This window comes from Phoca vitulina, unplaced genomic scaffold (genome assembly GCF_004348235.1).
Source record: "Phoca vitulina isolate PV1807 unplaced genomic scaffold, GSC_HSeal_1.0 scaffold24, whole genome shotgun sequence".
NCBI classification, from domain to species: Eukaryota; Metazoa; Chordata; class Mammalia; order Carnivora; family Phocidae; genus Phoca; species Phoca vitulina.
This window is the reverse complement of record NW_022589727.1, coordinates 9,573,983-9,598,131: the sequence shown is the minus strand read 5'-3', so window position 1 is coordinate 9,598,131 and position 24,149 is coordinate 9,573,983. Positions and strand designations below refer to the sequence as shown.

Below are 24,149 nucleotides of genomic sequence, written 5' to 3'. Positions count from 1 at the left end.
GGCGCCCCCTGCCTAAGTAGCTTTAAATTGCACATGTTACAACAGAAATACGATGTCATCCAAGAACTACCCTCTATGGTACTTTGTGCTTCTTATATAGTATATTTTCTCCTTTGGATGCAAGGGCCGTGCTGAAACATAGGTTGAAAGATTCAAAGATGTCAGGTTTTCCGTAAAATATTGCATAAAAGAAAGAAAAATTATGGGAGTAGAACAGAAGTTGAAGATGATTGAGAATGGGAGCCCGGGGGTGTGGGCCGGAAGGGCACAGAAAGAGGTTTCAAGCCACATCTCAGTTAGTAGCACACTGTTTCAATTTAAGCATAAAATCCTATTGAAAAATGTTGTTTTCAGTTGTGCACTTGTTAAAGCTTATAAGTGGTAATCAAAAGGACATACGACTGTACAGAATGAAATATGATAGAAAAGCCGCCTGTCTTGAAAATTTTCGCTAGTTTTCAAAAACATCCTTGACAAAATACAAAGTCTGTATGAAAATCGCCACCATGCTTACACAGCTCTATTTTCAACTTTTGTATCTACATTTACATTTAATAATATGCCCACTCATTAGTACCCTAACAGGACATCAGAAGAATCATGAAGAGATGCAGTCTGCAGGACATTCACCACTGCTAAAGAAAACAGAGTCCCGGGAACTCTGGGCTTACTGAATATTTTTAGGTCCTGCCTGGTGGTTTCATGCTAGTTTACTAGCAGTGACTTTCTTTTTTAACTTTGCAAAACACCAGTTTTCAGTATTTTTTTTCCTTAATTTCTCGCCTGTTATTATGTCACAAGGAACTAACAAGCCATTTCTCTTTCTCCCTTCTCTGTTCTTTTCGATAAAGAGGTCGCATCGCAGCCTACCATTGATTTCCCATCTGTCCCAGTCACCACAAAAAGTGTCATCTTGCACTGGTACTGTGCTGTCCTTCATGAGGGCTGTATCTGTCACACGGATGCCAGGGAAGCCCTTGACCCTTGGCTCTATGTGATCCCCAGTACAGCACTACAAACTAACTTAACTCAAAGAACTGGGGATAGAGAAAAGAAACCCAAGAAACTCACATCATTCAGAAACTCCCTAAGTTTATCAGTCAGCAAGCCAGGAATAAAAGATATGTCATCCCTGAAAAACAGCAAAAAATACACACCAATGGGAAACAAATCACCAGCAAATAACTGGTTCTCATCTCTCACTTTCTGCTTTGGTCTCTCCATTTAGATGAATTGTAACCAAGAGCACTGAAAAATCTTTTTAAGGAAAGAGGAATGAAATAAAGATAGAGAAAAAGATAATCTTTTAATTCAAGCTCTGTCATAGAAAAGTGAAGTCTAACTTTGCCCATTTTTTTTTTTTGAATTGTCAGAGCGAGGAGGAATTTCCCAAACACCATAAAAATTCCAGATTTTCATGTTAAAAGAAAAGAAATGTTGACTGTATTTGATAATGCACTAAGGGTGGACCTCAGTTCTGTGAAATCTGATTCCTGATAAAACAGGAGGCTCCTGTCCTTGCCACTGGCTTGCTCCAGGGCTCAGGCTGCATAATAACAAGGCCCCTCTGGACTGTGCTTCAAGGTGGGCATATGAAATAAAGTATTTAACACATCCATAATAACTTTCATGTCCCTAGCTCAGACAGCTTTATAAAATCCAATTAATTCATCAAGCTTCATAAAGTCTGAAGGACATACATAATTATCGCTCTACATGTATGTGGTCAACCCCTGGCAGCGAGCACTCAGACATGGGGCTTAACAGCATGCAGATTTAACTGTCCAGTTCTTGAACTTTCATGCACCTACACCTACAGACATGCAGGGGCATGACAAAGAATCTCTGAGTCACCAGCAAACTCTATGAATTCTGAGTTGGGTTAAGAATGGGCACAGAAAAGAATGATCTCATTGCCAACACCCAAAAGAATCCTTGCTATCTCTGCTTGGGTAAAGAGGGTTTAGATCTAATTCGGAGAGGGCTCTCCCATCTGCATGCTTGGGTTGGAAGTGCAAAGTCACTTGGTAGAAGTCTTTGTGTGGCGTGCCAAATGAAATCTACAGAATTCATGTTAAACAGAAATAACTTAGATTTTTTAAATATCTATGTGTAATATGTATTATTTATTTTAAAATACTAAATAAACACTAAACCAGCATTTGCAATGCATAACTCATTTCCCAGATGAAGTGAGGCACTTTTTCAAGCTGATATTGAGACAAAAATGTCCTGCTTGGAATAACTTGCTTACTGGGGAAGGCTGGTTTGCTAGTTACAAAAGAGTGCAAATATCTTTGTGATTAAAATAGATAGTTTTCCAACAGAAAAGTGCACTATCAAAAACATTATGAGTCGGGGCGTCTGGGTGGCTCCGTCGTTAAGCGTCTGCCTTCCGCTCAGATCGTGATCCCAGGACCCTGGGATCGAGCCCTGCATCAGGCTCCCAGCTCAGCGGGGAGTCTGCTTCTCCCTCTCCCTCTGCCGCTCCCCCTGCTTGTGTTCCCTTTCTTGCTGTGGCTATTTTTCACCACGGAAAATTTGACGGATGCCTACTGATCTTAAAATCTTAAACAACAACAACAACAACAACAACATGAGCAGAGGCACAAATGATATGTGTCCTAAGAGTTTCTTCAGGACACCGGTTTTCCCTCAGTGAATTTATCAGTGAGCGGTACAGGATTGTAGAGAGTTCTCAAGTGTCAGCTCATATAATGTAAACTCAAAGTCTGATCTGAGCTGATTTGAGTCTGATGTAGCTGACCCTGTACAAATAATCCCTCTTCTCTGAACCTCGGGTTCCTTATAGGGACATGAGAATAATAATACCTGCTTCTCACGGGGTTGTTGAAATTACTAAATGGCAAAAAAAAAAAAAAAAAAAATCTAAAAAGTGCCTACTAGGTTTCCAATAAATTACTGAATGTATTTTTTAAATCATTTCTTCCATATCCCCCATACATCCCAAACTCACTGAACACTTTTAAAGCCTGGAAAGAACACTCCTAGGTGGGAGAGATATTGGACATCCCCTATTCTCAGGTGATGAAGCCTTGTCATTAATGACCACTACATAGGAGGACAGAAAAAGGAAACAGCTAGTTGGTCCTCACCCATTCCAGTCCCTACTCCCTGGGAAGTAGGGAATAGTAAGAAGTCACTCTCCTCATGATTGCTAGCAGCTTTTCTTCAGTGGGTGGAAGCTCTAGAAAACAAATTTGATCTCAATTTAAGGACTGTCAAAATGATTATAGCTCTCTGATAACAGGACACATGTGTTAGTATATAGTAGATCTTCAGCCCTAGAGGTGGGATTTTCCTACCACTTTAGGTATTCAAGCAAATGGTGACCACAGTAGAGCTCCGAAAATACACAAACTAATCAAATGAACTATGCTTTCATATGCCTTGCCTCGTGAAATCCTCAAAATAAATCTATGAACTTAATATTTGTACCCTCCATGTTATAGATTAGGCCAACAGTGGCTTAAGAAGTTGGACCAAATACTGGTGGATGCCCAGCTTTTGGGGATACTGTAGAGTGATATCATAGGTAGTCCATAATGTGAATCAGTCCTTCAATTTTCATAATAACTGTATATATGACTGATACCATTCTAGAGTGTAGACTAGGTGGGATATATGGCAAGACAACACCCAGAAGAGCCCATTCAATCCCAGAATTCTACCATTCCTGTTTCTAGAATTATGATCTTTTCTCAAATAGACTTAGTCTGACTTCAAAACTCCTGTATCTAAGATAGTCCTATTAGTGCTTCTTTCTAGTTTTACTGATACCAAGGCACTGAGAGAATATCAGTTAAAATCTTCTTTTCTAGGCTGAACTTACTGATGCTTACTACATGCCAGGCTAAGTACTTAACATAAATCTGTCATTCTCACAACAACCCTATAGGATGAGAACTGTTACTGTTAGCTTGCCCATAAAGAAACTAAGGCACAGAGAATGGAACAGCTTTCTGAATGGCACACAACTAGTAAAGGTAGGGCTGAGAATCAAAACCACATGTCTTTAACTCCAGAATGTGCCATCTTGATCACTCTGCTACGTGGTATTGTATATAGAGCTCTGACTTATCTCAAGGAAGATAAATTCTAGACTTATGATAATGATAAAAGTCTCACTGAGGGCATGCATATGTGAATAAATACTGTTGGCCAAGAATGATTAACAAACTCAAAATATATATTTTATCTGAGGTGAATACTACATTTAAAAAAATTGAAGCCTTCATCTTTTGCACTGTTTAGAATTATTAGCACACGCCATATTGATAATAAACACATAAAATTTTAAATAATGCCATTCTGAAACATTTTTACATATTTTAGTCCTGGAAGAGAAAAACTTTTTTTCTATTTTTCTTAGAAGCTCATTGGCTGACAGGAAAAACAAAATTAGACTAACAATTTAGTCCTCTCGTTCCAAACTTAAAGATATGAAGCACCAGATCACTTGTTGTAAAAGTAACTTAAAAGTCAGAATACAGCATACTTTTATGTGTAGCATTTAATGTTATATATTACAATTTAGTAATTTATTATGGATAATTAAGAAGGCCAGAGAGAAAAAGAAGACAGAGAAAGCATTCCAGACCTGAGAAGGGGCAACAGATGGATGCAGACAAACCAAGGGAAAACTGAATGAAACATAAGCACACAATGCACAAAAAATGCACACGTCCGCACCACATGGGGGCACATCCTTAAAAAAGAGACAGAGAAAGAGGATTCTTAATGGGTATATAGTAAATGGTTCATTAATGAGGAAGCAAGCCCAGGACGTACATTTTCATTGTTTTATATCCCCATTTTACAGCTTTCTAGGCTTGCAAAATCTGTGCTTTTTCACCATTTCCAGAATAATCCACAGACATTTAGCAGCAGACCAGAGGCCATTAAAGAGAGGTTTGCTTTCGTTCAGAATGAACACAATCATGTCACTATCATAAACAATCAGGTAAATTTACAAGACTATTGTCAATGATCAGTTAGAACCACTTATTTAAATAAGCCATTAGCCCGCGAATTGGATACTGAACAGAATTCTGGCTCATTAACTTTACAGTTGGCCATTTTTCACCACGGAAAATTTGACGGATGCCTACTGATCTCCTGAACATGCATTTTCAAGTTCAAATTCATATCAGAAAGACACAAAAACTGTATCTTGGTGTACTTCAAAATCCATTCAAGAGTCTTTCGCCTTCTGCATAAATTGGACTAAATGAACCGTATCTGTCTGCCATCGCGGGTGCACGCCAGCCCCCAAGCCTCCTCAGTACCTGTTGTCTATCCAGACGCATCCTCTTGGCGGCATTCCTGCTTTCACTCTCACAGGCTGAGGCCAAGATACTCTCTGCAACTGCTGAAGTAAGGTGGGAAGGAATAGGTCGAGACTAAAAAAAAAAAAAGAGAGAGAGAGAGAGAAACATGAAAGATTATTAACAGACCAATGTTATTCTCAGAAGAGCTCACAGGCTGTGCAGGAATATCCATTTATTTCAACTGAACTTATTTCAATAAAAAGAGGAAATGGAAATTGCAAAGATGAGAAATGAAAGCTAGTTAGAGGTTAAAGCTATCGCTGCTGCACAGATCCATCACTCATTCCCATAGCTCCATTGTCACCGATAGTCAGTCTGGGCCATTAAGCTGGAGTTTGAATAGGCAGTGACAAAATGCTGACTGGGTTTTGTAAATAAAAGAAGTGCTTTAATTCTCTCGTAACATATGACAATGCACAACAAAACAAAATCAAGTGACGAGGCTGAAACACAGTTGGAAAAACTGACAGACACTCAGACCATGTTGAACAATTTTAATATGAAATATGAATATTTGCAGTCGAAGTGGGGACACAATTGGTATGATTCAAATCCTCTAAAAATACTTTTTTTAGTATATGTGCTGCCGAAGCGAACACTAAAAATACTTTGTTTAAATACAAACTAAAACATCAGTCCTGGAACGATTTCAATATAATAAAAGTGTGATGTTTTGATATGAGCTGTATGTGTACCTACATGTTTTATTTATAAAGTAGGAGTTAATATTATTAACTTAATGGATACATGTTGGAAATCCGTCTTCTATGTAGCCCATGTTGAAATTAATTAACCCACCCAACTAAGCTCATAATTAACTTCAAATTGTTTGCAATTCTCCGTATCATTTGTGATAATCAGAAAAGTTTTCCATTTTCTTTTCCCATAATTACATGCAAAATCATCTAACTGAAAGATGAAGTGCTTAATGATATTGAACAGTTTTTTAATGAAGATAAGCAAATGATAGATAAGAAATAACATGACAATTAAGCCAGATAAGATAGCAAAATATGAAATTACAAAATAAAAAATGTCCTTTGGGAAGCTAGCCTATATAGTAACATGCCACCTTAGAGTTTTCAAAGCCTGAATCTCAAATATGTATGGATGCCATTTATTAGAAGCCTCTAACGTAATAGAGACCTTCTAATTTTTTTTAAGTGAATAGGAGCATGCCTTTACGGTACTTGATTCACTTTTGCTAACTCTAGCATGTAAAATGTGCTTTAGTAAATTGAACCATAGGGTTTATATCTCAGTACTGAAGAACAGCTAAACTCAGCCCATGAGTGCTTTCACAGGTACTCCTCAGTGGAATTTGTATATTGTATAACAAGACCAGGCTCTGACCTTGCTTGAACTAGGAAACAATTTCTGTAGCTGCCTCAGCCAATCTCCTCATGCTTCCACCTCCAAAGTAACCTCAGTAGACAAAAGGTAGGAAAGGTACAGGGTACGGTCTCCACTGCTAACCCCATGAGATGCCTGGAAGGATGCCTAGACAACCTTGACAATAAAGCATTAAGATACTGGAAATGCTATTTTTGCAAAAGAAAGAAAAGAGAGAGGCCCCTGAAGTGGCAGGTAAATGCAGTGGCATCATTTTGAGAAGGAAATTAGAAAGCCAGGAGTGTGTGCTGGGAACAGAGAGGAGGATCAAATCAGATAAATAATTGAAAATTTAAAAAAAGTAAATGGCCATAAAGATGTAAATATAATCTCAAAATTCATATGGTTTCTTCATTTCATTCTGTACTTCCCTGAGTATGGATAAGATAATCTAGCTCAGAAGCAAAAATATATTAAGCCACAAAATCAGTGTCTCGTAAAAGGGCAAAGCTTTGGCCACAGCTCAGCTCAAAATTATAATCTAAACCACATGGGAATTAGGTACACAGTGCTGTTTTTCCCAATTGAATTATGTTTGGAGGCAAAGGTGTTATAGAAAAAATGAGAATAAGAACATTCCATCATGAAAAAAGAAAAAATTATTTGATTGTAGCTAACATTATTCAAATAGAAGGGTCAGTTCACATCATTATAAACTATATTATTAGACCTTTCATCTGGTTCTGGGGACTGAATTAACACAATCTAAATAAAACATCAGCAGCCTCTCTTTTCTTGATCCAATTATTGCTAGTCACATGAAATTCAGAGAGATGTATTCCTGCTCTTCATTATCTTTATTTTTCTCCATCAGGTATTTCCATTCAAAATTAGGAATATATAAAGCTATAGAACTTTATTAAGCTGATTCAATTAAAGTAATAAACACACACCTTCTTAAATGCATAAAAGTCTGTTGAACAGGAGAATAAAAGGTAAAATATCCCTGTAATTAAAATTAGCATTTTATTTCAATTAAAAAAATTTTTAAAAAACAAAATGGGAAATAACTTTCACTAGAACAGTAAAAGTTGTTAGGCATGATAATTTATATGATTTCTTTTTCAAAGAAAATGATAGGGAGAGTTGAGTCTTTTCCAGATATAGGAAATTGGTCTTCTCAGAAACTAGAATAATGCCCTGGCTGAGGAGGGCTAGATCACTTTTAAGGTCACTGGATAGCCTAATGTTTCAATATTTTGGGGAAAAAAAATCAACTTAAGATAAAGCAATCACGTACTCTTTTCTATTAAGTGGGAAAAAAATAAGTAGAAGCAAAGATATGTGATAGACATTGCCAGTAGTTAAATAGTATAATTTTGAAAATAGAGTTGTTCTGAGTTTATGCTAGAATTATAACTTGAAAACTGTAAACAGCCAAGAAATCATTCAGTGCAAGTTTCTTCACTAAAGTTTGAGGAAACTGAAACCCAGAGAAGTTAAGTGATTTGACTAGATATAGAACCCAGATTTCATGTCTCCCAATTCTCAACCCTTCTATTCTCTAAATTCTGTGCTATACTTAGTACTTTTACTAATTTATCATTAATATAAAATATTATAGAAAAAATCCTTACACACACACCCTGTTACACTCAACTAAACAATAAGCAGACCAAAGCTAACCCTTTACAAGTATGTATTACAATTCAGACATGCTGATTGGAAAGAAAGGCAGAATGAATAAGTCTATGTTACAGTTTAAGAAATAGGTATTTTTCAAAGAACTTACTATATCTTAAGTATATAATGAAATATGTACTTCTAAGTAGAAAATGGGTACCATCCTAATTTAATTTTTAGATAAATATTAATAATACCTAACTCATTCTGAGTGTTAAGATGGCCAGGCATTAAAACAAGCAGCTTAGATTCATTATCTAATTTCGTTTTCCAAATAACCCTTGAGAAAAGTACTTCTAATATTCATATTTTAGATGAAAAATAAATTGAAGTTCTGAGAGATTATATAACTTGCCCAAGATCACACAGCTATGTATGTGGAAACACCTGGATTTATATCTAAGACTGATGATAAATTGGGAATAATTCCTAGTAAAGAATTATTCTCAGTTCACAACTAAAGTCTCAGTAAGCTTAAACAAAGCTAGAGACCTTAAATACTACACACTCCTACAGAGGAATCCATTTACAGCTAACCTTATTTTGCATTTAAGCAAAGAATATATTAGGATTTCACCAAAATCCTCCTCTTAAAGGGACTGAGAATCTCCTAATATATTTTGCTATTGATTCTTTAAAACCTTTCTTCATTAATAGCACAAAAATAAATGTAACTTAGCTCAGTTCTTCATATGTTCTAAATGGATGCAATATAAATTCATAAGAATTTCATGTTGGAGAAACCAGGAGTGCCAAGAAATGACTGTATATGAAACATAAGAAAAGCTTAGTCTCGTGCCCAAAATGAGAATGAGGAGCCAGGCAGAGTTCTTGCTTTCCTGTGAGGCAATCTGTTAAAAATCCCCTTGGTTCTAATACTGAGGAGCCAATAATGAATGCCAAAGCTCTTCACTACACACAGAGGTCCGTTATACTGTGCCTGGCTCTAAGATACTAAAAATGAAAGTCTTTTGCTTATTGTTCCTCCATAATTTGGCTTTTATCTATTTCACAGCTCAGGAGTACTTAAGCCAAGATAGAAGGAAATTAATCAATTTTGCTCCTTATCAAAGCAATATTATCATAGAGGAATTTAAAACTATTTAGTGTGAGTTTTGAGAACCATCTTCATCAGAACTCTCCTTTCCTTCACCACATTTGATAGCACAGAGCTTATTCTAATATTGCCGCACTAGGGTCTTCCCAGCAGGTAATTAGCAAAGTGTATTAAGGGCTCTCATCATGGATTCCACGAGGGACAAATGCTGAAAATTCCCTCTTATAAGAGTGGCCAGAGAACACAAAAGCCTCCATGTAATAATCTAAGAATATTTTGACCAAAAAAACCTCAAATACATAGAATTCAATAGATAATTTATGAAAAACAACACTTCTGGTTGAATTTAGCTCAGTAAATACACTATTTGGTATATATCTTATAAGATTTAAAAATAATGATTCAAAGATGTATATAATCATACACACTACATGATCTATACCTAGAGTGAGATTTGTTACTTATTTCTTACCCTGGAGATGAGACAGTGAGAATCACCTACACTAATTACCTCTTCGTAATTAACTGTCAGCCTCAACTGGGATGAGTTGATCTTTCCCTAGCACTGTTCTTATTGTAATAATTATCTATGACCAAATCAGTGGTGGTCATTTCATTAAACAGATGGCTAAACTGTCGCATGGAACTTTTGGAGTTGAAAAAGTCACATTTTAATTGGGGACTTAAGATGTGATTGCTGTTGGCACAACATAAAGGTGCCTTTCCTTATATATACATGTAAAACCACCACATCAACAAACTATTTCATTTTTTTGGTCATAAAATATAAACTAAACAATGTTAGAGTCCTCTGAACTTCTACCATACATTTAGGATGCTCCAGTTTTGTTTTGTTTTGCTTTTTTACAATTTTAAAAAAGTAACAAGAAATCATGACTGTAAGACTCTATTCATGGGTTAATAGTACTTATTAGTGGCAAGGCTTGCTAGAATTGAGGGTGTGAGCATTACCAGATCAAGTATTAAATGAGGTCAGATTGGGAGCAACTGCACATCCACCCAAGATTCTATATAGAATGAGCTCTTTCAAAATAACCAAAGCAAATGATTCAGTAGTCAGTTTAGATAGAGCCCTACACTAAGGTTATTTTTCCTAATCTTGTTACTTCATAAAATACATAATTTTAAAATTCTGCAGCTTAGATGAAATGCATATTCTATCTCCCCCAAATGGTATATCTATACCTAAAGGGATAATTGTTATAGGCTGTGTAGTAAATTGTAGCCCTTATGGGATCCCTTCTACTAACCAAGTAGCTTCATTTGTATACATCAGTGGAATAAAGTAATAGTCTAGCAATGAACTGTTAGACTATTAGGATATTATTATGAGATCAGCTACTTGTAATCAGTCTGTCCACTTTTGCTATACACTCTCCCCGAGCCTCACTCATCCTGCCAGATATCATTATTTCTATTTTTACAAATGGCAAAACTAAGGTTCATTCAGTAAGTTATGAAGAGGCAATATAGTCTCCATCTCATGGGATAACTGTTACAATTCCATGATGAGGTAATGTACATAAAGTCACTGATATCTTCACTTATCTATTCAACAAATATATTTAATGAGCATGTTCTATATGTCGGGAACTGTGTCAAGTTCAAATATATAAACAGTATCAATACTCTCTATGCTATCATAGTTTACAAGCTAATACATGCCTGGCATGTAGGGTGTAATATACATGCAATAAAGTATGTTAATTATAGACTCACAATCTTTTATCACAATTCTGTAATGTTCATGTGGTTAAACTGAAAGGTTTTTTGATAAATTTGGGGAAATTTGGCAGAAAAAACTGACATGAGAATACCTATAATCTTTCTTTTTCCTACTTTCTGCGAATATCCATATCTTTTATGGCAGAAATACTTATATATTTGTCTGTGAGAGGCTTTCCCAGACCCTGTTGTGAGTGCTATGCAATAAGTAGAATATATACTCTGTCACATGCCCCAAATTTGAAAAGTTCTGAATTCTGGACCACATATGATCCAAGGTTTCAGATAAAGTTTGTGGATATGGACTAAAATCATAGTTTAGTTGTTCTTCCCTCATCCTATATGGTTTTGGTAGAAAAAATGACAAAGATTCTCAGTGACCTGACCCTCGCCATGACCTAGGTGTGGGTGTGGACAATCATGAGAGCTCATCCCTTTGTTCTCGGTGGCTGATCTAAGGATGGATATATGATCCAAATAGGAGCAAAGTCCTTTCATGGGAAGGGGGATCTGGAGCTGGAAGACAGTTCTTGGACTCTATGTTTTAAGAAGAGAGGCTGAGAGCTGCTGATGGCAGCATTTTATAACAGGTAGCAAGGACCTGTCTGAGAAGTAAGCTAACTAACAGACAAGAGAAGCATAGTTAAGAAATAGGAGAGCAGAGAAGCCCTGACATCTGACCCCATGGATCCAGCTATGTGTGAATCCTTGAACTTCCCAGTTTCTTGAGAAAATTCTCTGGACCTATTTGAAAGGAGACTGAAAAAGTGTTTTCAACAAAAATGCTAATTAACCTTCATCCAAGCTTTGATAATAATTATGAGTTAATGGTATGCACTTTGGCCTTAATTTTAGAGCATTATTGGCCTTTAATAATGATCTCTCACAAATACATGAGGACTTAATGTCTTGTATTTAATACTCAGAAGCCCAGTTTGGCTAATCCCATCTGAAAATATCTTTGATCAAGACAAGTAAAACTAAATTATCAACTGAAATGACATATTATCATTTTTAACAAAGTGACTACTTATTTAAATCTCCACTAGGAAACATCTTTTAATCTTGAAAATAAGTGACTAGATATGCTTATGATTATTGTCAGTCATGGTCTCTTTGCCCCAATAGCTTATTTGTGAAAACCAATACGGTACACAAATTCTACCCATTCAGTTAATATCACTACCTATTCACACAAACTGCCAAATAGATGAAAATATTTTAAAAACAGTATTTAAAGAGTTAACAAGAGTTAAAATTAAATGCAATGTAACTTTTCTCTTTAGGGAGATTTTTTTTTTCCCTATTAGATTTTCAGTTAGCAGTCACTTTTAAAATTGAAACGCCAAATGCTGAATACTGTGAAACACATAGCACACAATAAAAATTAGCTTATCTCCCAGCTAATTTCTACCACAAAGTAACACATTAGTAAATGTCCATTCATTCATTCGTCTTTCATTCGACAACGTCAATTCAGTTGAATTGAACATATATTGAGCTGCTTTCATGAGCAATTAATTGCACTCTATGTAAAACACTGTAGGTGATAGGGACATGAACAAGGTAAGCAGCATAGTACTTGAGGAACAGAACTTCCTGTAAGGGAGCTAAGGCCCATATATAAATAACAGCAATAGAAGACAGGATAAAACTACATAAGAGTACCACAAAGTACAATTTGCACACAGAAGAGAGAGAGATTTAAGGCTGCTTTTAGCGAGAAGTGAGGACTAAATAGATAAAGACATATTTGATTTAGTCCTCCAACTAGTTCCAGAGATTGAGACAGTGAGGGTTTTCCAATAAAGGGAGCCATGGAATGCAATTCCAAATTAGATTGCATTTTATCATGTTCCTCAGATACTGGGTACTAGGCTAGGTAGGACTTTTTACATTTGTTATTTCAAGTGACATGTACGAAACAAATGCTATTTGTTTCCATTTTTCCCAGGAGGAAACTGAAGCTCAGGGATACAGGGTCTACAAGTAACGACTGGTAAAGCAGGTCTAAGAACCAAGATCCACGGACTGTGAAATCAGGGTGTTTTTCTTCCGATTTTCTCAGCAATGCTGCTAATTTCCCATTGTTTCCCTCAGGGCTCAGCTTCCCTCTGCTTGGAGGATGTTTCAGCTCTTCCACAGCCAGCCTGTGAGTGGCAACATTGGTCACTGTCTTACTCTGGAAGCAGAGGTTAGCTGGGCATTGATTTGTTAATTAAAAGTAGTTTCTCTAAAAAAAAAAAAAAAAAAAAAAAAAAAAAAAGACTATTTCTCCTTTAGTCCTTTGTAGACAGTCTTCTGGTATCTATCTTGAGGAAAGAGGTGTGTTCATTCAGTTTTCTGTTTTAAGATAGCCTCGTTTCTTCATAGCGACATTTAAGAATTTCTTGGGTCTGCTGTGCTTTCGCTATGATGTACACAGATACAGATTTGTTTTTATTTACACTGCTCAGCACTGGTCTATTTCTCCGTTCTTAGGACTCAATGGTCTACTCAATTCTAAAAAACTCTCCCTTCGCATCTGTTTGAATGTTGTCCTTACTCTAATTTCTCTTCTGGAATGCCTTTTAGATCTATCTTTATCATTCTATTTTCCATCTTCACTTCTTTTTTCCTATTTCTCTTTTTCTTTCTAGAAGTAATTTCCGTAGTTCAATGTTCCAGATTATTGATTTTTCTCTTTGGCTGAATCTTATCTGCTATTTAACCCATCCAGGAAGGTTTTAATTTTAATGCTTATAATGCCTGCCGTTTTATTTCTCAAAGTTGTAACAGGATGTTTCTAATTCTCCTTTCACAGGGCAGTAACTCTTCCCGAGGCCCAGCTATTTATACAGTTTGCAGTTCATGTTCCTCTCCGGTTACAAAATCCACATCTCTTGAATTTAAGTGTGCATTTAGATGGCAACCCTGACCTGTTTTGGCCTACATTCAGTTTTTCTACCTTGCTAGTCTGTTACCCTATCAAATTAAGGGCTTATAACTCTGGCTATGAGTTTCCTATCAAGTTCATAGCCTGAAAATTTCCTTTTCTTTCTTTTGCTCTTGGCTAGGTATTTAAAAAGTTGTTATATTCTACTCAGTATTTATGTATTTGTAGAGGGAAAGTGGGTGGGTGGGAGGGGTACTCCATGAGGCTTAAGTCAACGTTTTGCTAAAACTAAAAGATCCAGTGATAAGTAACTCTGACAACTACGTTGGCTATATTCTTTACACTCTAGTTACCCTTCAACCTTAATATATTTAATAAACAAGACCCATGATCCCTGAGTCAGGAGCAATCCGTGGACCACAAGAGCACACACTGTGAACAGTACCAGAAGTCCCATGTGATGGCTTTAGGTGGTAAATGAAATAACTGAGTGTATTAGAAGAAAGGGTAGAAAGAGGCCAGATCATATGCTAAATATTTCATATGCATTATCACATACAATACCCCAAGAGCTCACTCCTTTAGAAAAGTGGAGATTCAGAAACATCACACAAAGTTGTACAGGGATTGAACTAAGCCAGGAATTGAATCTAGGTCTCTCAGTTTCAAAAGGCCATACTCTATTATTGTAAGAAACTTAGAATTTGTTCTGAGATGGCAAAAGTTTGACATCATCAAAGCCAGAATCGAGGAAGACTACTCCAGGAGCAAAGGAAGATTTCTCATAAAGCCAATGAAGTTTAGACACCAGAGTCCCTCACCAGAGTTTCTGGATATTGTAAGCATTCTGGGTAGGGAGGGAAAGCCAAGTGAAAATCAGGAAGTATTTATATGTAAGTGTGTCCGAAAATTGTCTCAAGAGATGTCAGAGGAAAAGGGTTTGAATCTTCATGACTTCTGTTTTTGAAATTTTTTTGTGTATGGTATCTTTTCTAAGTAGAAATAAATATTCATCCTCTACTTAATTTTTTGCTCAACATTTTGTGTTACTTTTCTTTTAATGAAAGGCACAACTTTTATAACCTTCAGGCACAAATCCTAGTTCTGTCCCTGCCTAGGAATAGAGGGTAGGGAGGGAGAATAAGATGAAAATAGAGAGGTGAGTTATGATTCTATAAGAGTATCGGTATGAGGTATGAAAGGCTAGAACTAAAATGGTAGCCGATAAAAGTCAAAATTATTCGACTGATTCAGGAATCATAGCAAAGAAAGGAATTCAGTGAGTGGTAAAATGCAAGCCATAAGTGTAAGAAAGAGTCCAATCTCATTCCAGGTTTATGAGCACTGCTGTAAAAATGACAATTAGTGGCACTATTACCAGAAAGAGGCAAGTCAAGAGGAATTTACTGGTGATTTGGTAGATGAGGTGAAAGGCCAGTGGAGAGGATGAATGATGAAGAATACAATGAGTTCCTTGCGGATAGAAAACATTTGCCAGCATCTGGCTGACATTTGGAATGAAACACAAAAGCTCTGCAGATGACTGGGATTCAACGTTGAGAGCTGCTTACACAGAACAGACCTCTTCAGTTGCAGATAGGGGAAGACGCTGTACATGGCCAAGCCCAGGATATCTTAGCAAGTGGCTCAAAAGCAAGAAAAAGTAAATAAGGAGGGAGAGTAACAAGAGCCTCAAGAAAATGGGGGTGATTTCATTGAGGATGCAATGTTTGGGTCTGGTACAAAGGCAGTCATGTGATCTTTTAAAGAACCAATTCAAAAGGGTCGTGAGAACCAGAGTCTGGATGTGAGGGACCACTGGGGGAGTTGGTGGTGATCTGTGAGTATAAAATAATCTTTCAGGAATCTGGCAAAGAAGGATGGTCTCAATTGAAGAAGAAGAGACACCAGAAGAAATATTTTCTTGGAGTCTGGGGACCTTTTTTTTTTTTTTTTTAAAAGTCAGAAGAGAAGTTTCCCTCTCAATGAAAAGGGAATATGAGCACTGGGATGGTTGATGAAGCAACATCCTGAAGGAGGCTAAATGATGGGGGAACAGAGGCTTCGGGCTCATTCAGGGGCAAATACAATGAGGACATTTCCTCTGCAAAGACAGTGGCAGATATTTGAAAAATTTTAGATGATTGTCAAAGTTTTTAATATTGCTTGTGCAGACTCTTTGATAACTAAGACTAAGGTACATCCATGTTAACAATGGCCAAAGTGAAATAGAGATGCAGATCTTGAAACTGAGAAAGTAAAAGAATTGTGAATTCAAAAGGTCAGATAGCAAAATTATTAAGGAGAATATTAGAGGATGTAATTAAAAAGAAATACTATGAATAAAGAACTCAGAAGATGGCATGTAAAGTATCCCGGGGGATGGTAGATGACATTTATAAAAAAACAGACCAAAAGTTGGCACAAGTAACAGGTGGGGAATTCAAACAAAATGTGTTTGCTAATTAGCATCAATTAAGTTAATTGGTCACAAAAGACAGAAACCTACACAGTTGTGCGAATAATAATGTGAATAATGGCTGCACAGGTTATTATAGTTTTTAATCATGACCTTGTATGAAGGGATGGTTATATCTCTAATCAAAGTTTTTAAGAAGCACTTTAATTCATTTTTTATAATATCTCCATTTGCTAAAGAATGAATAGCAAGTGTCACTGTAGCTTTTGCAATGCTCATTATCAGAGAAGTTTTAAATTGAAAAACAATTCCGATCTCTCTACTTTCATCTGCATTAGACAACTCGAGGCAAATGATTTAATTAGTGAAATTCCCTAAAAAAATGTACTATTTCCTAAACATTACTTCTTTTCTGATGAAAGAGTCATAAGCTCAGAAGACCAGTATCAAAATAGCTGAGGAGGGCACTATAGGGTGTATTTAAAAAGAAATACTATAATAAAGAACTTCGATTATGGTATTAAAATATGGTGTTTCCATAATTAGATTTAATTTTTTAAAATTTATATCTCATTTTCCCCTAAAATAGATATCAGAGCCACCAAAGAAATATACACTATGATCAATTAAAAAAATATAACTAGGACTTCAGATAAACTTTGGCTCTGAACTTGCTGGCAGTGGGCACAAAAGTAAACAAATTTAGTTGCATTGTTCTAGTAAAGAGAAAACAAAAAACATTCTATTTCCATAGGAGAAGCACTTTTTTTCTTGTATGACATTCTAAAAGAAGTTTCTGAAATAAGGTAATATACTATGGACATTTAGTAGCCTCATGGACAACATCCTTAGCAAAAGATTATAAAAATGTCATAGACCTATTTCTTCAAACATAGTTAATCACATGATATTTAAAAAGTAAGTAAACAAGTAATTTTCAAGACGCTGAATTTATTGAATTCAAATATCTAGGCTACCTGATCTATCTTGGTAGAGTGGCACAATTTGAGATACAGTAGGAATTATGGGCTGCAAGTGTCTTACAATGGCTCCCCCAAATATTGAGTTTTATAAAAAATACATGTAAACATGTGCAGCATGGTGAAACAGTCTCTAACAATATAAGCTCAGAACACAAAAAGAGAAATCACATCACATAACACAGACTATACTTAGGCATGGACCAATCCCACCTTGTTCATAAAGTTTTGCTTTTATGATCTTATCTGTTCTACATGCTCTTTAAGATCAGAACATCTTGAAGAAACACTTTTTTTTTCTAGAACAATCAACAGATATTCTTTAGAAAACTAGTTAAGTAATTTGAGAGTCAAAGCTGCACAAGTGAATCAGTAACAATTGGATGTATTTGTTAAAGGATTAATTTAACGGCTGCTTAACTCATTCACTGGGTTCTAAAAATCTAATGAAAATTAAAACAGTACTCTGGATCAAACTTATGAGATTTTTCATAAAACATGCCCTTTGATATTCAACACTGAGGATTTTATGATTTGAAAGGATTGGTAGCAGTTAGTTCGTGAAAGTGTACGAAAAGAATATAGAATATAGAATAATATAGTTATAGTTATATAAATATAGTAATACAGTTATTGTACTTAGCCCATTACAGAGACTATTTGGAGTGATGGCATGAAATTTTGGCTACTTAAGCAATCAAGATCTGTGGGGTCTTGATAATTCTAGTGAAATAAAAAAATGCTTAAACATCTACTCTAATATTTGTATACATTCAGTGAAGTCAATTAAAAGTATTTATGTTGACATGTAAATTCTTAAGGGATAATTATTATTAACCATGCATATATTTTGTATTAATGACAGTGGGAAATTAATAAAAGTGAATGCCAACATTCTCAACTAATATATGTTGTGATGACCCACTTCTATGGGATTACCTCTTTGAATTTCTTAAAGTCAACACAAAACATAATTCAGTATTTTGTGTTTCACTCTACTTAAAGAGTCTTCTGGTTTAGACACCCCAAATAACTGGAAGAGATAAGCTTGTTGAAAGCCACTTTCATTTTATAAGATGGAATCTCCTACCAAATAATTCTACACTTATCCTAACCGATAATGGGGCACCTGGGTGGCTCAGTCAGTTAAGCATCTGCCTTTGGCTCAGGTCATGATCTCAGGGTCCTGGGATGGAGCCCTACATCCGGCTCTTTGCTCAATGGAAAGCCTGCTTCTCCTTCTGCCTCCCTCTTCCCCCTGCTTATGCTGTCAAATAAATAAATAAAAATTTAAAAACCCCAAATAATCCTACACTTAACAATTTCATTTTACAAATATATTAAAAAATTCTTATTTCGACTTGTTGACCTGTTAAGTATTGCAGAATAATTTGTATGTAAAAACAACTACATGCTGAAAATGAGACTTTTTTTCCATGTGTACCTACATAAAACACAATAGAAGAAAGGTTTCTTATTTAATGCTGTTTCAATTTAAAAAAACTATGGATATTACTTTATATCAAATTTTTAAAAGTGAGGGAAAAATATTCATATACAATATTTAGTTGTAATTACTATCTGCCCTAGTCATACATTTTCCTAACTGTTCTAGATAAGGATAAGTATTCAAAATGACACAGAATCTTCCCCATGCCCCATGACAGTGAAGTAATACATTAAAAAAAAAAATCAAGATTCCAAGTGTCAACTGAATGGTAGATTTGTTATTTTAGAATATTCCTGTGTATAAAAAAAGGCCTAACCTATGATAAAAATTTTCATTCATGTTGTTCACTTAACATTTAATTATATTAGGCCTTATATTATTACTTAGGTATTTCACTTCCCACAACTTGTCACCTCAATGAATCATAATATCAGGGAACATGTTATATTTCCTAAATAACTGGTTAGAAATCTCTAATATTTCTGCTTATTACTTTGTATAATGGTATGTACATTATTGAATAAATGAACAAATGAATAAATAAAAAATAAAAGTTAATTAAAATAGCATTTCTTTACAGTATATTTCTTTGTGATTAGTTTGTAAAACTCCTTGACTTTGAATTAGTCAATTTTTGTTCTCTCTATGCATAGCACAGGGTATACAACAAATAGATGCCCATATTGAAGTAAATAAATACAAGCAATAGAAAAACCTGTGAAAGTTTCAAATATGCCTTAGAGAAATTAAGAATTTTACATGACGATAATTTTTCTCATAAAGAATAATTAATGGAAAATAAAATTTTACCAAAAAATCTCCAAATAAATATCTCCAAAAATAGAAATGCCAGATGCTGGTAAAATAAAAACCTTGGTATAGGATATCATCTTTATTGTTACTGAGAAAGAAAAGTAAATATTGTACATTGTATTCTGAATGAGACATATTTAGGTTCTATCGCAATTTTACATCAGCTGCTGAGTGTTCTGAGCCAAATGCCAATGCTAGGACTCTAGGCTTTTATACCTGTTTAGATACCCTTTCTCTCTGTCATCTCTCTTCTATTGAGTAGGTAATAATAATTTTTAAATAATTCAGTAATGGGAGAAATAGCTTTATTTTCTTCAAGCAAACTCTCCTCTCTTATACCTCTACTATCATAATTTAGTTTGATCAGGCACAAAAATGCCATTTTGATTTTAAAATGACTTATGCACTACCAACTCTGACTTCAATATAGTTATTATTGTGAGAAGTAAACAAGTACTTAAATGGAGTATTCTGTGATTGTTTAATACACACAGTTTGGGAAGCTTTTATCAGATGATAGATTGAATAATATTTGAAAATATTGTCACAGTTAAGATATATTGAGTGGTTACTATGTGTCAGAAATGGTTTGCAGAGCTTTACAAGTGACAACTTATATAATTCTCACAACTTTATGAATTAGGAGTTAACACCTCTAGAAGAGGCATCTGAGTCCAGGTCGCTGAAGTAACGTGCCAGTCACACAGTTAGGACGTGGTAGATCCAGAACCCCAAACCAGGCTCTCTGGGGACTGAGCCTTGTGCTTGGTACTATCTAGGCAGACTGCCTCTCTATAAAGTCATACTGTTTTAAAGAATATCAAAGTGGGGGGCACCTGAGTGGCTCAAAGGCCTAAGCATCAGACTCCTGATTTAGGCTCAGGTCATGATCTCAGGGTCATCAGATTGAGCCCCGTGTTGGGCTCCGCACTGGGTGTGGAGCCTACTTAAGATTCTCTCTCTCCTTCTCCCTCCGCCCCTCCCCCCAGCACATGCTCTCTCTCTCAAAAAGAAAAAAATATTGAAGGTATTTTTAGAAGCCAGTGAAGAAGCATTGATAGTAGATAGTGGATTTATTGCTTTTGTCATTTCATTTAAATCTAAGAACCTATTTCTCCTATATGACATCTCTGAAACCTCTCCTAGCTTCACCAACACTACTCCATTACAACTAATACATGACAGGCACTGATCACGAACCAGCAGTCTTGGCTTCGATGGAGCCAAGAAAGGAAAAAAAAAAAATGGCTTCAGAAAATTTCTAATACATTTCTGCTCCCATACATAAAAAACAAAAATAAAAAAAAATACATTGTAAACATATACACTATTTCTAGGAATAGCAATTAGTGCAAGGTGAAATAAAGTTGGAAAACCACTGATATCTGATTTCCACCCATAAATAACTGTCAACATAATCTCATCCATCTGTAAAGCCTAGATGAATAGAAAAGCTCATGTTACCATCCACAAGCACACAAATACACCGAGTACAACAAAGCCTTCTTTTTCACATGAGGATTTTCATTCCCTGATCTTTACTCTCAAGGCTTGCTACTTATTAACCACTGGTATGAAAACAGTATTATTTAGGTGGATCCATCCATTTCCTTTGGTTCCAGAGAAAGCCATTCTCATATACCACCTAAAGCAACAACCTGTGCTTCAGTTGAAGACTTGGTTAACCTTATATCTGCTTCAGTAGTGACAGAAAACAAACACAAATGAGATGCTGGTTCTCATTGGTTTTTAACTCAGATCCCCCTCGTTTCCTGTGACGTGGTACCATGTGTGCCTGGGAGTGCTGGTCTCACCAGGTATTCCTCATTGAATAACAAAGGGGATAAATACTTCAGGAAGATGAAAAGGAGAAGGGGAAAAAAACAAACAAGCAAACAAAAACCCCTTGGACCTGACATTATGGAAAAAATAAAAAAGACACTAAGATGAAAAAAAAAATAGTGTCATGGTTTACATGTGGGATTTTGATGGAATCTAGGGCTGTGTTTTAATTCAAAACTCACCATCTCAAAACCACTTCTTTTCATCCGCCTGCAGGACTTGAGGTAAGTACGTATACGTTTTCTGGCACGCTCTTGATACTCAGGGAATTGTCGCCTGCATGAGTCAATGATAGCCTGGATCTTTTCTTTGGGCTGCTTAGAGATTGGGACCATTCGGTCCAAGTTTTCATCTACAAACAGCCTGACAAACATCTGTTGGCAAGAGGGAGACAGAGGAGAAGGGTTTGGAGGACTGCTCTCTGCTGTTCCTAGCTTCCTGTCTTGATTACCGATAGGAAAATACTCTTTTCTGCTTTATGCACTGAAGAACTTTGCAATGGAAAGCCAGAAATTTTAAGCAAACACCCTTTAAAGGCTTTCTAAATGGCTGGATAAAAAAATAGAGAGAAAAAAGAGAGAGAGGCAGACAGACAGACAGACAGACAGAAAAGTATAGACTATCGTGTAGGAAAAAAAATCAGGAAATAACAGTAGACTGTGACAATTAAGCACCCCATCAAATTCTCCATTAATGATAAATGCGACTGCTACATTGTTATGCTGCACAGTGCACTAATCTCTGAAAACAATGGACTCTTTTGTCATGCATAATTAGGTAAGCCAGGAAGGCAAGAGAAATAACTGAAGACAGGCATACTCCTCCGAGGAAGAAGCGGAGGCCCCCTCATCCACTAGGTAAACATGCATACTCACACAACACAAATCCAGTTTTCAGCTCACATTTGGCTTTAAAATTCTAAACAAAACACAGCAATTCTGGTGTCTGGTTGGCAAAGAGTGTTTCATGTACTTTTTAAATCCTTCTGTAAATTAAACAGACATGTCTCTAGAAGATCCACGTTTACCAGCAAGCAACAACATGAAAGTGAAGTGGTAAAAAGTAAGCCACACAGGGAGGGTGGCCGGACTCACATTAAAAGCTTTCAGCCGCTCGGCCTCAACGCCATCTGTCTCGTTCACTTTTTCAGAATCGTCGTGGTCATCGTGGTCATCTTCATCCTCATCTCCTCTGTTTAGAGACAGGTCCTCGGCACCTCGGTCTACGCTCTCATTTTTGCCAGAGTCGTAGCTTGAATAGCTATGTGCGGGAGACTGAAAAGAAAGGGGCAAATTGCTGTTTTTAAATTCATCGCAGAGCATATGAATTCTGTTTTTAATTTCAATGGTTTCTCAAAAATCTTGCTGAAAGAAGTTAATCCCAGAGTTGTGGCTATTTTAATTTGAATCAAAATTAATGAAGTTTAGATGAAAAATTCATCTCCTCAGTCACACCAGTTATATTACAAGTGCTCAATAGCTGCATGGAACATTTCTATCACTGCAGAAAGTTCTACTGGATTTAGCTTTTTTAGAGCAAAGATAGTTTCCACTCAATATACATACTTAAAAAAAAAAAGAAAGAAAAATCAACCTGTAATCACCTTTGCGAGAGAATCATTGAATCACATATTCTTAGAAACAGAAATGACCTCAGAGGTTAGTCAATCTAACCGTATCAGTATTTTTTTAAACAGATAAGGAAACTGAGGGGAGGATATATTTAACTGATTTGCCCAACAAGGACTACACAAAATATTGATGCTAGGGGTGCTAATTATAAGACAAAGTCTTGAAAATCAGTTTTTAAATTGTCTGTGAGTCTTAGGATGGCACTGAATTTTGGTCTAGAAAAAAGGAACCAGGTTTCCTCTGAATCACGTTAAGCTTAATGCTTCCTAATGCTTAATGGAAGATGAATGCCAGCCAACACAGTTCTCACAAACTTAGATAACTGTGTTCAAGACTAACCATGGGTCCTGCAGTGGTATCTCCTACTTCTTTGTCCATACAGCACCTTTGCCTTTCAGAAACAGCCTCTGCTCCCCTAGGTGAGAGTGCCAATCCCTGGGCAGCAACCTTCTCTATTCTGGCTGTGCCCCAACTTTACCTCTGGGTAACTGAAATCAAGTTGAATCCAGCAAGGCTAAGCAGAATAGACTCCTAATAACATCATCTGAGATTATAGATTCAACTGTGCCTGAAATTAACCCGTCAGCTGTGTGATACTCTACCTCTTCTACACCCCATCCCCCTTTATTTTCTCTTCACTTAAATCTTAAATAACAGTAGACTGTGTCTGGAGTGGTACAGAAATCAATCATGGTAAGGCCAGATTAACAACCCAATTGAGTCTGGATGGTACAGAAATCAATCAGGGTAAGGCCAGATTAACAACCCAAATTTCACATATGAGAACTTAGATACATAGGTGACCTCAGTGAAATGGATAATATCTCTGTAAACAGCAGCAGCATCCTCAAATCAAAGAAGTAAAATGCTTTTGAAAGAACCTCACAACGGGAAATTTTAAATCAGCAGTGTTCAAAAATGCCTATGTGCGATAACATATGTGTAGTGTGTTGTAAGAATCACGATAATA

General features: G+C 36.1%; 1 protein-coding gene across 10 annotated transcripts in view; it reads right to left on the bottom strand.

Annotated features, from left to right (window-relative positions):
• The window catches only part of NOL4 (nucleolar protein 4), a 410,686-nt gene that overhangs the window by 91,375 nt on the left and 295,162 nt on the right, over positions 1 to 24,149 (bottom strand). For 9 of the 10 annotated variants that reach the window (XM_032421281.1, XM_032421283.1, XM_032421284.1 and 6 more), the window contains 3 exons: positions 22,643 to 22,822; positions 21,731 to 21,922; positions 5,310 to 5,423 (listed from right to left, as the gene is read on the bottom strand). In XM_032421281.1, the coding sequence (XP_032277172.1) occupies positions 5,310 to 5,423; positions 21,731 to 21,922; positions 22,643 to 22,822 (486 nt within the window). The remainder of the gene's footprint in view (positions 1 to 5,309; positions 5,424 to 21,730; positions 21,923 to 22,642; positions 22,823 to 24,149) is intronic. The other variant, XM_032421282.1, reaches the window with a different exon arrangement.